The sequence below is a fragment of the Streptopelia decaocto genome, assembly GCF_964273445.1.
Source record: "Streptopelia decaocto genome assembly, chromosome: 7".
Classification (NCBI taxonomy): domain Eukaryota; kingdom Metazoa; phylum Chordata; class Aves; order Columbiformes; family Columbidae; genus Streptopelia; species Streptopelia decaocto.
Window position 1 is genome coordinate 9,753,086 of NC_138661.1, and position 14,823 is coordinate 9,767,908.

The window sequence follows — 14,823 nt, forward strand, 5'->3', positions numbered from 1 at the left end:
AAAAGAAGATATCTCATATTAGATGAGCTGTCTGCAGCGATCTTTATTCGAAAGAACAGGAGGGACCTCCTCACCTCCTTGGGTTCTGCCTTCACTGGTGCAGCCGTTTTCTCCTTGGGGGTTGGTTGTGGAAAGCAAAACAGCTGCTCAATGCTTGTGTAATTGGGCTCTATAGTTTCCTCACTGCTGCTGCTCACTGAAGCCCACATTGAGTGACTTTCTGAAAAAAAGACACAGAGTTCAGGCTGGCTACAGGGATGGTTGAAAGCTCCTGGCTTTTGGGGCAATGTGAGTTGCTCAATGGGACACTTCTCAGATGGATGAAATAAGAAAAGACATATAAGTCCCGGACAAATGATAATTAGAAGGAACAAGTCCCACAGGCAGGATCCAAAGGGCCCGAAGAGTAATTAAACCCGATGCTTTACCCCGAGATGTGCTGGAAAGGGGATGCAACACTGGGCACACAGAGGTCGTCTAGCCCCATCCATCCCTATACAACTGCATTCTCCCCTGGAGCAGGCAAAATGGACATCGGCCTTTTCTAGTCCCATGGCTGAGGTGATTTTTACTTCCTTGCATCCTAGCTGAAGGATTGGTCACAACCTGGACATTTTCTGACATTGGCCTTCCTCTATTTTTCATTTTATAACCAAGCATCCTTGTATAATGCTGGCTATAGGACTCCCTGAATTAATTACCACTGCACTTTTTTAAACATCTTTTTAAAACAAACAAACAAAAAAAATCACCCAAACATGCCTGTAAAAGTCTCTGCTGAAATAATCTGAACAATTAACTGTTCTTGTGATTGAAAACAAGCCTTATTTAGACTTCGCCTGTGCCAGCTTCCATGCAGTGGATGCCTTGCTTGTCTAGGACAAAGCTGACATTGCCTGTCCTGGCTTCTCCTCACATTTCATGCTGCTCTTTGGATTCACTAGGAGATGGAAATGTGATCCAAAAATCAAGAGACAAGTCATTGATTCTCATGGCTCCCCAATTCTTTCAATGTCCTTGGACTGTGATGTGATCCTTACCTGCACTCTTACTCATGACTTTAATATAGACAGATACAAGTATAGATGAACTAGGGAACTGAAGTTTGAGGAACCCAGATCAGAGCCTGTTGAGAACTCAAGCCTAAGGCATGTCAGGTGGATTAGGGTAATATTCCCTTATTTTAATTTCAAATAATTTTAGTTATAAACAAGCTATTCCTAACTACTGAGTTGGAATGGTTATTATATTAATAGTTTTGTGTTACTATTACTCATTTAAGGTCTGCAGGTCAGATGTAATAGAAATCAGGGAAGTTCTGTATCTGAATGGAGTCAACCACACTTGACAAATTCAGAGAGAGTGTTTTTTGCCCTGGATCACCCCTAAAGCAGCAGTGACATTATGCCAGAAGCACCCACCTCTCACCACGTTGGAGGGCAGCTTCTGCCAGTTCAGCTTCTTCATTCTCAACGTTGGTGTCTTCACTGCCTTACGGGGAGGTCTGCCCAAGCCGAGGGGGCAGCTGACCTGGGAGGCCACTACGGCTTCTATATGATCTCCTGCCATGCTGGGCAGGAGGGGTGGAGGAGGAGGGATGCCCCCCATACCAGGCAATGGGGGTGGAGGGGGAGGGATGCCCCCCATACCAGGCAATGGGGGTGGAGGGGGAGGGATGCCCCCCATGCCAGGCAGTGGGGGTGGAGGAGGAGGGATACTCACCATGCCAGGCAATGGGGGTGGAGGAGGAGGGATACCCACCATGCCAGGCAATGGGGGTGGAGGAGGAGGGATACCCACCATGCCAGGCAATGGGGGTGGAGGAGGAGGGATACCCACCATGCCAGGCAATGGGGGTGGAGGAGGAGGGATGCCCCCCATGCTGGGCAAGGGGGGTGGAGGTGGGGGGATACCTGCCATGCTGGGCAATGGGGCTGGGGGTAGAGGGATGCCAGGGAGTGGAGGGGCTGGAGGTGCATTCATCATGGGAGATGTGGGGGTCACAGCTGCTGTGCCAGAGGGAGGGGGTGGAGGTGGTGCGGGTGGAGGTGCCTGGGCAGGAGCAGCATTCGGTAGAGGGTTAGATGTCTCTGGCAAAACAGAGCAGCCTGTGAACTGGGAGGATGAGATCTTCTTTTCATTGGCAGGTGGCCCTGAGCAAGGTGCTGGTGTCTTGGTGGGGTTTGATGATCCTGCTGGGGTCCGAGATGTACGTAGACATGGCTCCAGCTCAGCCTGGATGCTTCCATTTGCACTCCCGGACAGCTGGTTTTCAGCTCGCATTTGCTTGTTTGGATGTTTCTTGATAGACAGCAGCCTCTCGATGACTTCTTCAACTGTGTTTGCTTGGACTAGAGAAACAAGCCAGTGTCAGAGAAGGGGATGGGGCCCAAAGCTTGATTCATGCTATTTGACACCCACCAAGGAGCAGATCTGGAGCCACAGTGCCCACTCCCTGGTGTCACTTTACACAACTGCACTTTTAGCTTCCAGGCAATATCCTTCCCACGGTCTTGGCCCATCAATGCTGTTTTGAGCATGCCTGCCCCTAAGACTAGCCAGCACCAGTGTCAGGATGCCAATGAGAACGGATTCCCGCTACCCAAAGCTCAGGACTCAACCCTCAAAGTAAGATAAATGGTGAATCCTGAGCCCACTTCTAAATGACCGGCTCCCACTGGCATCTGCATGGCTGGAGTTTTGCATCAAGACTTGACCCTGTGCAGCAGGTGTAGCTTTGTCCCAGATTTTGTTCAGCTCTTAGAAAGTCCCACAGGTTATTTCTTGTGCATTTGGGAAGGACTTTTGGGGGCACTGGGTGGGACGAAGGGAAACAAGAGGAGAGTGCAAGGCTGGATGAAAATGTCATTCTTACTGTCATTTGCAAGCAAAAGGGCTCTGTTCACTACTGCGTCCAAGGACTCCCACAGCAGGAGGCTGGAGTGATGAGATGGTTCCAAGTGCAGCAGGCTCTGGAGGATGGACAGCAGCTGGATGGAGACCGGAGACCGGCTCACCTGGAAGACAGGGCAGCTTTCCATCATCGCAAGGCTGGTTCCAAGCAAAGTGTGTTAACTTTGTCATTGCATGACTTTGTGCCCCACATGAGGGCCTGCTTACTTTATTGAAGAGAGATGAAAAGACTTCATGGTGATCGTTCATGTTTATCCCATCACATATCTTTAACAATTCCTCGTCATCTTCTATCTTGAACTCCTCAAATGTGTCACACTGGATAAGCAGATCCTCCTCCTCTATGTTTCTGCAATATTACAGCATTCATTTTCACGATTTTTTTTTAAATGGCTTTTATCTCTTTGCATCTCAGACTCAGCCGGTCAGTGTTGAAAGTACCCCAACTCTACCTTACTTATAATGGATCAAATACCATCAGTGCATGCTTTCTTGAACTGAATATACCCCTTTACAGTCAGCACATACAAATGAATGGGACCTTTCAAGGCATAACCTGGCCCAGTATATACTTTGTATCAACCTTTCCCTGGAGCTGAAGCAACAGAGTGGCATTTCCACCTTTTGAAACTGGGCCACCTTCTGTTTTTTAAGAAGGTCAGACAAATCGAAAGCTTTCCAGTGATGTTTCTGTTTGAAAAACTTCCTTCTCTGTTACTCAAAATTGGATTAAAAAACCCCAAACACCCTAAAGCAAACTTTTTCAGCACTCAGTACAGAAACTCTGCCCTTGCTAGTTGGCTGTATTGAAAGATCTTCTTTTCCCTAGTTATATGGAGTTGAATGGAGCAATTCCAGTTACACAGAAAACTGCAACTCACATATAATGCATTCTAGAATTTATCATGGGTATTTCTGACAGAACATAATTTTTTAAATTAAGAAACTGAAAAAACAGGTATGTCCAGATATGCATTAGTAAAGTGTCTTAGCTGGATGCTTCTGGGACCAACACCAGCAGTGAAGGGGTTAGGATATAGCAAATTGCTCAGTGATCGCACAGCATCACTTCAGGCTCAGTCTAAAACGCAGCCTCAGTGAGGATGTTGCTGAGCCTTGCTCCATCTGTGCTCAGGGCCTTTGTCAGTGACATCTGCACCAACAGCTGTCCCGTGACACTGTGGTTGGTGAGAGCATCTTAATGCTGGCCTGATGCCTCCGATTCCTGTGTAATGGGTGCACACTAGCATGGTCCACCCCACCTGCGTACACTTCATACAACTGACACCTGATAAGTATTAAGTTTCCGTGAATGTCACATTAACATGAATGTCATTTATAAAGAAAAATTAAACACTGATCCTTACCTTAGCTTGTCTAAAATATCCAACAACTGAAGTCCTAGAAGAACAACAACAAAATATTAGCATTGTGACCTACTTGGCACTGATTTATTATGATCTCAGACACAGGTTTCTGGGGCTGGATGGGATTCATCCAAGGGTTCTGAGGGAGCTGACGGAGCTCCTCACCAAGCCACGTTCCATCATTTATCAGCAGTCCTGGCTAACTGGGGAGGTCCCAGTAGACTGGAGGCTGGCAAATGTGATGCCCATCTACACAAAGGTTTGGAAGGAGGGTCAGGGGAACTACAGGCCTGTCAGTCTGACCTTGGTGCCAGGGAAGGTCATGGAGCAGATGATCTCGAGTGCCATCAAATGGCACATACAGGACAACCAGGCGATCAAGCCCAGTCACCATTGGTTTATGAAAGGTGGGTCCTGCTTGACTAACCTGATCTCCTTCTATGACAAGGTGACCTGCTTAGTGGATGAGGGAAAGGCTGTGGATGTTGTTGACCTGGACTTCAGTAAAGGCTTTGATACCATTTCCCATAGCATTCTCCTGGAGAAGCTGGCAGCTCATGGCCTGGATGGGTGTACTCTGTGATGGATAAAGAACTGGCTGGATGGCCAGGCCCAAAGAGATGTGGTGAATGGAGCCTAATCCAGTTGGTGGCCTGTCATGAGTGGTGTTCCCCAGGGCTCAGTATTGGGGCCAGTTCTGTTTACTCTCTTTATCAATGATCTGGATGAAGGGATTGATTATACCCTTGGTAAGTTTGCAGACGACACCAAATTGGGTGGGACTGTTGATCTGCTGGAAGGTAGGAAGGCCACACAGAGGGATCTGGACCAGCTGGATTGTTGGGCTGAGGCCAGTTGTATGAGGTTTAACAAGGCCAAGTTCTGCCTTCACTTGGGTCACAACAACCCTGGCAGAAAGGGATCTGGGGTTGTTGATTGACAGTCGGCTGAACATGAACCAGCAGTGTGCCCGGGTGGCCAAAAAGCCCAAGAGCATCCTGGCTTGTATCAGGAATAGTGTGACCAGAAGAACTAGAGAAGTGATTGTACCACTGTACTCGCTGCTGGTGAGGCCCCACCTTGAATCCTGTGTTCAGTTTTGTGCCCCTCACTCCAAGAAAGACATTGAGATGCTGGAGAGAGTGCAGAGAAGGGCAATGAAGGTGGTGAATGGTCTGGAGCACAAGTCTGATGAGAAGCGGCTGAGGGAACTGGGTCTGTTTATCCTGGAGAAAAGGAGGCTGAGGGGAGACCTTATTGCTGTCCACAACTACCTGAAGGGAGGTTGTAGCATGGAGGGTGTTGATCTCTGCTCCCAAGTAACAAGTGATAGGGCAAGAGAAAATGGCTTCAAGTTGCACCAGGGGGTGTTTAGATTGGATATTAGGAAAAAATTATTCACAGAGAAGGTTTGTCAAGCATAGGAACTGGCTGCCCAGGGGAGTGGTTGAGTCACCATCCCTGGAAGTGTTTAAAAGACATGTAGGTGTGGTGCTTAGGGACATGATTTAGTGGTGGACTTGAAAGTTCTAGGTTAATGGCTGCACTCAATCTTAAAGGTCTTTTCCAAGCTAAATAATTGTATGATTCTATAATTTATATGTTAATCACATACATCCTTTTTCTTCCAGATCTAAAAAGTGAAAGTATCCTCAGATGGATCTGTCAAAGTGGGTAGCATCATTTGGTAAGAGACACATAGTACACGTCTGCAGCTGCATGAGCCAGTGAGCATCCCCCTGGAGTTACTGAGGGACACAGGCACTTTTGGAGCATGATTCACCTCATTCCAAATTAGACATCTAAAACCAAAATCAGTCAGATGAACAGTGAGGTCAGAGGTCCCTTGCTTTCCACAGAAGAAATGGAGCCCCAGCTCGCCAGCTCAGGTGTGCACAACACATCAGGTGATTTCTAACAACAGTACTTAGGATCCTGGTATTCAAGTATTAGAAAGTATTTTTGAATCACAGGGCAGCTTCTGTGGCTCAACTGAGTAGATGCAGGGCAAAAAAACCTTATCTGCTCTTATAAGGAGTTGCCTCATAACGAAATGTGGCTACGTAGGATGGTTGGTTCTATAAATGCATTGAACAAGCTCAAGAGATACAAAGCTGCTGACATTCCAGAAAGGATCAAAGCTATGGGGAGGCAGTAAAGTGAAATAACTCTAGTTACAGAAAGGCTGTTGAAGAGAATAGAGACCAAAAGAAAAAAAACACTTTAACATTTGCAGTTTTGCACCCCAGTTCTCTTTAGTCACCTTACAGATACATCTGAAAATAAAACTTCTTGGCAACTGATTTTCTCCAGGGAAAGTTAAGTGCAACAACCATTCTTACCTATGAACTCATTTCTGATTTGTGTCCTTGTTCTTAGTTCTTCTTTCCCCAGTATGATGGCATTGATAGCACTCAGCAGTGTCACCATGTACGGCACGTTATCTGTGTTGGAGAGCTCGTTCATTATGACGCTGAATCGATACTGCTGGTTTTTCACACTCTGTTAACAACACAAGCAATATTTCTGTTCAGACAGTTCAGCAATGTCTACCACTTTGGTGCAGTCTCAGATGGAATTAGCATCTTAAAACCACTCAGTTTATGCCATTGTGCACAAGACAGGATGACACAGGTAAAAGCAGCACTCCTCCATTACAGAACAGTGTCTGGTTGGCAGAGAAGTCAGTGAAACTCCTCTTGGATCCCTTTACGCTTTCTGATAACTGATGCACCTACCTGAGCTTGTGGCCAGCGAAACCCACGGATGTGGCATCATCTGTTTTGCTAATCTGGTAGTGCTTTTCCTGCCAGAAATGACCTTGCGGCTGGCAGTCATCTGTCCAGACAACTCACAGAGCAGTATTGTGGACTTACGCTCATCAGGCCAAATTTCCTGCAGTTTTCACCTTATAAATCCCTGCCTCTTTTATCAAAATGATGCAAAACGACCCTCATTCCCAGTCCTTTTCTGTGGCACATGGATCTACCTGCATAGAGCAGAGCAGAGCTGTACCTCCTGCTGCAGCCCTACACTTGCCTTGTAATGGTCCAGGGCATCCAAAGCCAAAGCGTGGCCATCTGATGAATAAATGCACAGCGCAGCCAGGAGCTCAAATACTTGCTTTTTGACCATGACATTAGTTGTGTCGAGTGCTGGAGGACAAAACAAAACAAAACAAGATTTTATAATTACATTAATGTTCTAAATTTCAGTGTCTGCTGCTACAAAGCTTATGACCAGTGTTAAAAAAAAAGACTGAAGGAGTGAAGCCACTACATGGAAGATGGAAAGCAAAATATCCCTATGTATAGATACCCCATCCTGATAGCACTATGTGATAGTAACTTCTTGTGGGAACAGTAAATGCTACAGATACCCTATTGGCATTTTGGTGCTGCTTGGAGTTGTTCATCTTTTCCATGTAGCAGTGGTATGCTGCAAGAGCAGCACAGTCACACATTTTATTTCCCATTTACACATATGGGTATTTTCTAGAACAGCAGATGAACCATTTTGCTCAATTAATGAGTCTTATTTTTAGTGCAGAAACATCCGATGTGCATATTAAGTACCTACATTGTTCTAACCCATCTCTTTTTTCCTCTACTCTTCCTCTGTGAGCCCTGGGAGCTGGGAGGGAGTGGATTAGACCATCTTAGTTTTCCTTTATTAGTGCATAAAGAAGCTTGACCACTGAAAAGCCCCGAGTGTGCCACTGTTTTTCACAGCACAAAAATGCCAGCTCTGTATTTCACCCTGGTTAAGAAAATACAGGGTGGAGAGGAAGGAAGAGGACTTCAAAACTGAAGGGGGGAGCAAGCCAGCCTTCAGACTAAATGCCTTTTAAAGAGTAATTAACCAGGGTTTCTGAGCACAACTGTGACCTCAGCTCTGTGGAGCAGCACAGTTATCCTACCAGCCCCAGCATCATTAAGTGATGCACAATAAGTCTTAGGAGATGCCCTGACAAGTGTCGTACCTAACAAAGAGCCAAGTGAATGGCAAGAGAAAGTGACTGTTATTACCCACCATCTTCTAGAAGGAACAGACTGAGCAGTGCAGAGAACAGGCTCTTGAGTCTAAAACATGTCACCTTCCCTCCTCTTTACAGGCTACAACTCTCCAAGTCCTTTAAATTCCTCTCCCACTGTCCTTGAAGCTCAAAAAGACTAAATAGCAAATGTCTGCTGACAACTGGAGGGTCAAGGGCTTTTCATGCCCACGCATGGCTAAGGCTGGGTTTACCCCTGGCCTCTCAGTGAACTATGAAAACATTTGTGTGGAGATCACTGAATCACAGAATGTTAGGTATTGGAAGGGACCTCAAAAGATCATTCCGTCCAATCCCCCTGCCGGAGCAGGAACACTTAGATGAGGCTACACAGGAACGTGTCCAGGCGGGTTTTGAATGTCTCCAGAGTAGGAGACTCCACAAGCCCCCTGGGCAGCCTGTTCCAGTGCTCTGTTACCCTAAATAGCATCTAAACAGCATCAAGTGGCAAAGGCAAAGCCATTTCTAAGCAATATAATTTTAAAGAATAAAACGATCTCTTTCATTAATCGTGACCAACAACTTGCAAGAAGCATGGTGTAGGAGGACAAACAATGGGAAAGTCCCCCACCATGCTGCATGTGATGGGTGAAGCAGGAAGATGTCTTCTCACCTTGGAAGAGTTTCCTGACATAGCCCTCGTTGCTCACAATGTATTCGATGCCTTTGTGTGAGTTCATGACCGCTCGCACACAGTTAATGCAGGTGAGCTGAAGCAAGGCATCAGAAATCCTGGCCACTCCTCGCCCAGACAGCCTGTCCAGCGCCTCCAGGAGGAGGTCCAGACCACACAGCTCCAGGAACTGGACCATCCAGGTATCATCACTGTTCTCCAGACGCTTCTTCAGCCCAGAGTAATTCACCACTGATGGCATTTGCAGGAGACGGATGCACAGCTCCGGTTCTGCATTTTCCAGGTTGGCCTCTGACTGGTCAGTCTCCTGGGGTCCGAGTTTTTCCTTTAGGGCAGCCCACTTCTTGTGGGCACCTTCCTTTTTGACTGACATTGTGAATGATTTGTCCTAAGAGGAAAAGAAAACACAAAGTGAGAAGTTTGTCCAGACTGGCCAACAACTCTTCAGCAGTCCTGTTTTTTCTCCCAATGATTAGGATGTGAAGTTCAACTGCAGGAGGTCCCCAGCTCTCCAGCACGTACGGCACACACTGGAACCAGTCCCCTGCTGAAGTAACTCAATACATTCCCTCCTTAACCACACGCTTTACATTCAGGCCCTGAAAACTCTGTAGTGAGACTTTTACCACATCTAAGCCAGAAAATACAGCTTTAAAAGTAGCCAATTTAGACCAGTCAATAGCCACTACCTATTTTCATGCAGCAAAAGGATAAGGTTGGAAGTGGCATTATCAGCTCTGAACTCTTTATGCCCATTAAACCACTTTAAAATCTCACTGCGCTGGAGAGGCTGTGCAGTTTCTAAGCATTTGTAATGGGTCAGAGAAGTAATTTTGAGCATATCCTGCTCATAAGAGCATCCAATTACCCTGCTAACTTTTCCTTCTGTTTCTTTTGACTGATGCGAAGGTTAGTTTTATAGCACTCACTTAATCTCTTCCTGTCTGCTGTAATAGCAAATACGCTTGCAAAATGCAGTGCTTGTGCATGACAACATGAGAGCCCGACAAGGCTGCAAGCGGAGGGACAGCAGCAGAAGGCTGTGGAAACAGCGGTGCATCCTTTTGGAGATGGGGAGCATCTCTTCAAGGCCATTCTCCCTGGAGGACACAGCTTGTCTCAGACATGCTGTTATCAGCAAGGGATGTGAGGAGCTGATTCAGCACAGAGAAACAGAAAAGCAAAGTCTAATTAATACCTGGTGCCAAATTTTATGTTTTTAGGCAGGATTACTATTTTTCAGACCCACAGTGATTAAGTTATCCAATGCAAGTCCTTTTCAAAGCTGAATGCAATCGTTTTAAAGCTGAATTGCTCCCAGAGAGGCCAGTTTGTCCCACAAAAGGGGGATAAACCTGCTGGACCCAAAGCCAGCCACTAACATTACCTCCCCTCCCTGCCATGCCACCAAGACCTCTGCTTCCCTGGGCTGGTGAGCCCACACGAGGCTCTAAATAGCCTGGGGGCTAGTTGGCCTACAAAACCAAGCACTTGGGGGACTGAAGAAACTATAGGAGAGTCTCACTTTCCCTTATCAGCTCCAGCCCAAGGATTTCTAGCCCTGCAGCACACAAGGAAAAGGCTTGAAAAATCTTGGCCAAATTTTGGCCCGAAAGCCAAAATAAAGGACAGACCATTTTCAATGGTTGGAAATAATCTTGTTATTTTAAAGCCTGCCTCGTGATTTTTCCTGTGGGCTGCACTGTTGAGAAAGGTCCTGGCTGCTTTACCAGAGCAGACCTGCATAGTTTCTGGTTTACTCGAAAGTCTCATTTTGGCAGTCACCCCTTGGCAAATATACAGCCAAAAAGTTGATTCATTAATTTGTGGTAGGCATGATAGTATAGGACTAAACATGCCTCTTGGAAAGACGCAAAGCGCAATGGGATGGGATATTTGAGAGAACTCGAACAATTCTGCTGGGAAAAGGTGATGGTGGGACTCTGGCAAGGCCACTCAGGTCCCAGCTCACAGCATCAAAGACTGTGCTGAGTAAGGGTCAGAGGGGCGGTGAAGTCAGTGGAATATGGTCACAGAAAATCCTTTTAGAGAGCTCTGGGGAAGCCCTCTTGCAGAATCTCCCTTTGCTTCAATGGGAAAGAGCTGGCCAAGTGCCCAGTTGTTCACTGTCCTGTTATCTGAAAAAATGATGGTCACTATAAAAAACCATGAAAGTGCGAATCTGTGTCTGAGAACACACTGTACAGCTGAAAAGTAATAAAAAGGACGATATAAAAAAATCCAAAACCCAAACAACAAAACCTCCTGTTAAAGAACAGCCTTGAGTTCTAAGATTTGTCATCACTGTCTGCAGCCCAGAACTGCTACTCCCTCCTGGTAAAATTCTTGTTGGAGTGAGTCACTCTTAGTTGTTCTGCTGCACCCAAGCCCAGGAATTTGGGTTAGGCTCAATGCAAAGGAGAAAAGAAATCCTCCCTCCCCAGAGAGGGAGAAGTGAAAGTGTCCTGTCCTGGGGTCATAGCCCTGGTGATGGGGCAGTGTCCCACACTCTCACCTCACCAAATTTACAGTCATGGGGCTGAGAGGCATTTCTAAGGAGCTGTGGTCAAATCCTGCCCCATGCTGTGCACTGAACTCAGAGGTCCTCTTCCAGTGCCTGGGGTCAAGGCCAGACCTTCAGCGTGGGGCAGTGCTGAGGACCACCCAACCTTGCTGGGACCCATCCCTCCTCTTGGCTCTGCTGTAGCCCAGACTCTTTCCCCTCCCCAAAGTGAAAGTGTGCACCAAGCACAGAATCTGGTTCGTGGCCCTGTGTGTGCACAGAAGAGCCTGGTGGTCCCTCCAGGTGAGAAACCTGCAGGAGTGACCATTAGAGGAGGATGGTGATGCCAGCTCACAGCCGGGCTCTGCCCTGCCCGGAGCTGTGCCAGGGCTCGTGTTGCTCAGCCGAGGGGCTGCAGAAGCGGCTGCTGACTGCAACCTCCCTCTCTCTTGGTGTGACTTTTTATACTCAACAAATCACTTTTTTTATTTGCATATGACTAAAACGCTTCTTATCAAACCAGATAACAAAGCGGGCTGGCTTTTTGCTCCCAGTTGTATGAATACTTTATTAGATATCATATCAGCTATGGAAAGTCAGAGAGATTATGATAGCATTATTGACTTTAGACTTAGCTGATTTCTGAAAATTAAGCTTAACCAGTGCAACAGGAGACAGGAAATACCGACAGGGCATCCTGTTTACTGCTGGATTTGCTCTGAATTATTCTTTCCTCCCCACCTGCTCCGCACGGATGTGAAGAGATGAGAAACAAACCCAGGCAGGTACCTCTCCAAACAGTAGCAGCTTGTGTTTTTATGCACTAAGCTGAGCAAATTGGATTGATTAAATATTCTTTGTCACAGTGAGTGCACTCTTTCTGTAAGAAAGAAGAAAAGATGGCTAATGTATCTAATTGTAAAAAGGGAATAAAATAAATCAGAGCTGTACTATATAAATGGAAAGGGAATAAATATGGAAGAGACTGCAGTACAATTCTGCAGATGGTGTGATAAATCTGTTTACAAACACAGATATGAGTGATAAATTATGAATGCAACTTCTTTCCATATTTTCCATAAAGCATGGTGTTGCAAAGCCACTCAGACACATCCTGAAAGGGCTTGTAGTTTCACCTTTTATCTCTAAGCACAGGAGTTTATTAGCAGGTAAATAATCTTGGCAGAGTGAGATACATAAGGGATTAAAATGGAACACATTTATCTGGCTGTCTCATAGAGGCCATTTAGACCATACTGGCTGAGGAAGGTCCCCTGACAAAAACAGACAAGGTGTTAGACCTAAAAGGCTGAATACATCTTGTCTCATCCTGGCAGAGGAGCATGGGGAGCTTTAGATTTGCTGTCCAGGTCACAGAGAATAAATGTCCCCAGTCTCTGTGTCTGACCGTGCTTGCAGCACCCATGGTGTGCCCTCCCCAGGTACATGCTCAGCATCAGTGCTGGATGCTGCTCTCCGGGGCACATCCTGACAGTGCATCTGTGCTTCTTGCCATGGGGACACCCACAGCCCATAACACTCATTATGGTCAATGCAACCTTCTCCTCATCTTGCTTCTTACCCTCAGAGGTTGGTTAGGTCTGATGGGAAATGACAATTAAAGAAGTATCAGTGTAAAAATACTCTTAATTTGAAGAGATTCCCTTGGGAAGCATAAAGGCATCATAAAGTCTTGTCCTCTTGCACCTGACCACAGCAACATTGTGGTTCATGGTGCTAACTTTTTGGATCATTGAGTTTGCGAAGCTATGATGTTCCCTGCAGCCATCCAACCCAGTTTATAAAATTTCCTCCTCCTTTGTTTTTGATTCAGTTTTCTGTGCCCCTCTGTCCTTCAAATCAGCTCCTAGGGAGATGACATCTGTGGGAGATAAATCAAGGCACATCAATACTTTCTCTATCCTGTGAAGCTGTGAAGAACAGAGCTGCACAGCACAGCTTTCAGTCTAAGTTATTACATGCCTCCAGGATAACATGGATCACAGCAAGGACCTGGGATGACACGTAAAAAGAGATTTCTCAGGGCAGCTAAGTATAACTAAGTGAAACCAAAAGGGAAAACAATTACAGGTCAAAACTATCCTGATTTTTTGGGAGCAGACCCGCTGCCCATGCTGCAGGACGGAGGGGTGTGAGGGGAAACAGCAGTTCCTTGCTGTCCTTTGAGGGATTCTGATTGCCCTTGCAGCCCTCTGCTTCCCTCCACAAGGCTGCTGAGGCACACTGCTGGCCCCTAAGAAAACCTCTTTTTGGCTGCTCAGCCGCTCGTCCCTTCTGTGCCCGTTCCTGGCACTCCAGAGCCCGTTCTGCTGGGCTGACGGCTAACTACAGGTTTTGCTTCTGGGTAGTTCCAGTTTTCACTCTGCTGCTGGGAATACACCGAGCCTTTGTATTTTGCAACACGTCAGACTACTCATTCACTAAAAAGAAACGACATCCTGGCTTTGTGCTTTCCAAAACCACTTCAAGAAGTGTGATGGGTTTGTTCCTCCCTTCCTCTTGCTTTCATTTGTAGTATTGTGTGTTCCTGTGCAGCGTCTGAATAGCTCATGTACATACAGGCTAGTGAAATCATCCTCCCACGCACCAAAAGAAATAAGTGGGGGACTACAAATCTATTTTTTAGAAACCAACCTGACCCCTTGGTGCGGGCCCATGTGTGTTGGTAGGAATGGGCAGTGTACTCAGTGTCCCAGAGGTGCTGACAGTAAGGATATGGTGGGAAATAGAGGTGCACAAACAAAAGGCACAGTTTTCCCGACAGACCCTGCCTCAGTGCACAAACCAGCTGCTGCTCCATCCTTGTACTGCCAAAGCCAGTAGCCTCAGATGCCTTCAGATATAGTTATTCTTGATCCTCAGCTGTATCAGAGGCCAGAAGGAGTGATTTATGATTAAAAAATTAAAAGGGCTTGGAATAAGCACCCAACCTTGTTCTGCATTACTGAAGAAGTTAACTAAGTCTCCGGCACATGCTCTGCTTTGGCGCTGCCCACGTGTGAGGCAAAGGGGAGCTCCCACAAAGCAGCCCGAGTGGGCTGTGTCCTCAGAGGTACCACATCATTACAGGGAGCATTTAGTCCTTAGCAAATGAGGGAGCATGGACACGCAGCCCACTGTGGCCAGCGTGCAGGAACTGTGCCACGGCTTCTTCTGGCAGCGAACTCCCAAAAAAGAACTTCAGTGAACTGACTAAAAGGACCATGGCAATATTGTTGTAAATGTATATGCACTATGCCAGTATAACTTATTATTTTGCAAAGAAAGGAAAAAGGTGTTGTCTTGTTTCAGGCCCATGCACCACTATTAGGATGCTGTGTGCCAGCACAGC

At 46.5% G+C, this 14,823-nt stretch overlaps 1 protein-coding gene across 6 annotated transcripts in view; it reads right to left on the reverse strand.

Moving 5' to 3' along the window:
• The window catches only part of LOC309442817 (inverted formin-2-like), a 42,605-nt gene that overhangs the window by 14,283 nt on the left and 13,499 nt on the right, over positions 1–14,823 (reverse strand). For all 6 annotated transcript variants that reach the window (XR_014184698.1, XM_082059080.1, XM_082059079.1 and 3 more), the window contains exons 2-9: positions 8,948–9,356; positions 7,320–7,435; positions 6,623–6,782; positions 4,281–4,314; positions 3,121–3,262; positions 2,876–3,017; positions 1,422–2,351; positions 75–220 (exon numbers count right to left, since the gene is read on the reverse strand). Coding sequence is in view for 5 of the 6 variants with exons in the window: in XM_082059080.1 (XP_081915206.1) it covers positions 75–220; positions 1,422–2,351; positions 2,876–3,017; positions 3,121–3,262; positions 4,281–4,314; positions 6,623–6,782; positions 7,320–7,435; positions 8,948–9,341 (2,064 nt within the window). In the remaining variant the exon portion in view is untranslated. The remainder of the gene's footprint in view (positions 1–74; positions 221–1,421; positions 2,352–2,875; positions 3,018–3,120; positions 3,263–4,280; positions 4,315–6,622; positions 6,783–7,319; positions 7,436–8,947; positions 9,357–14,823) is intronic.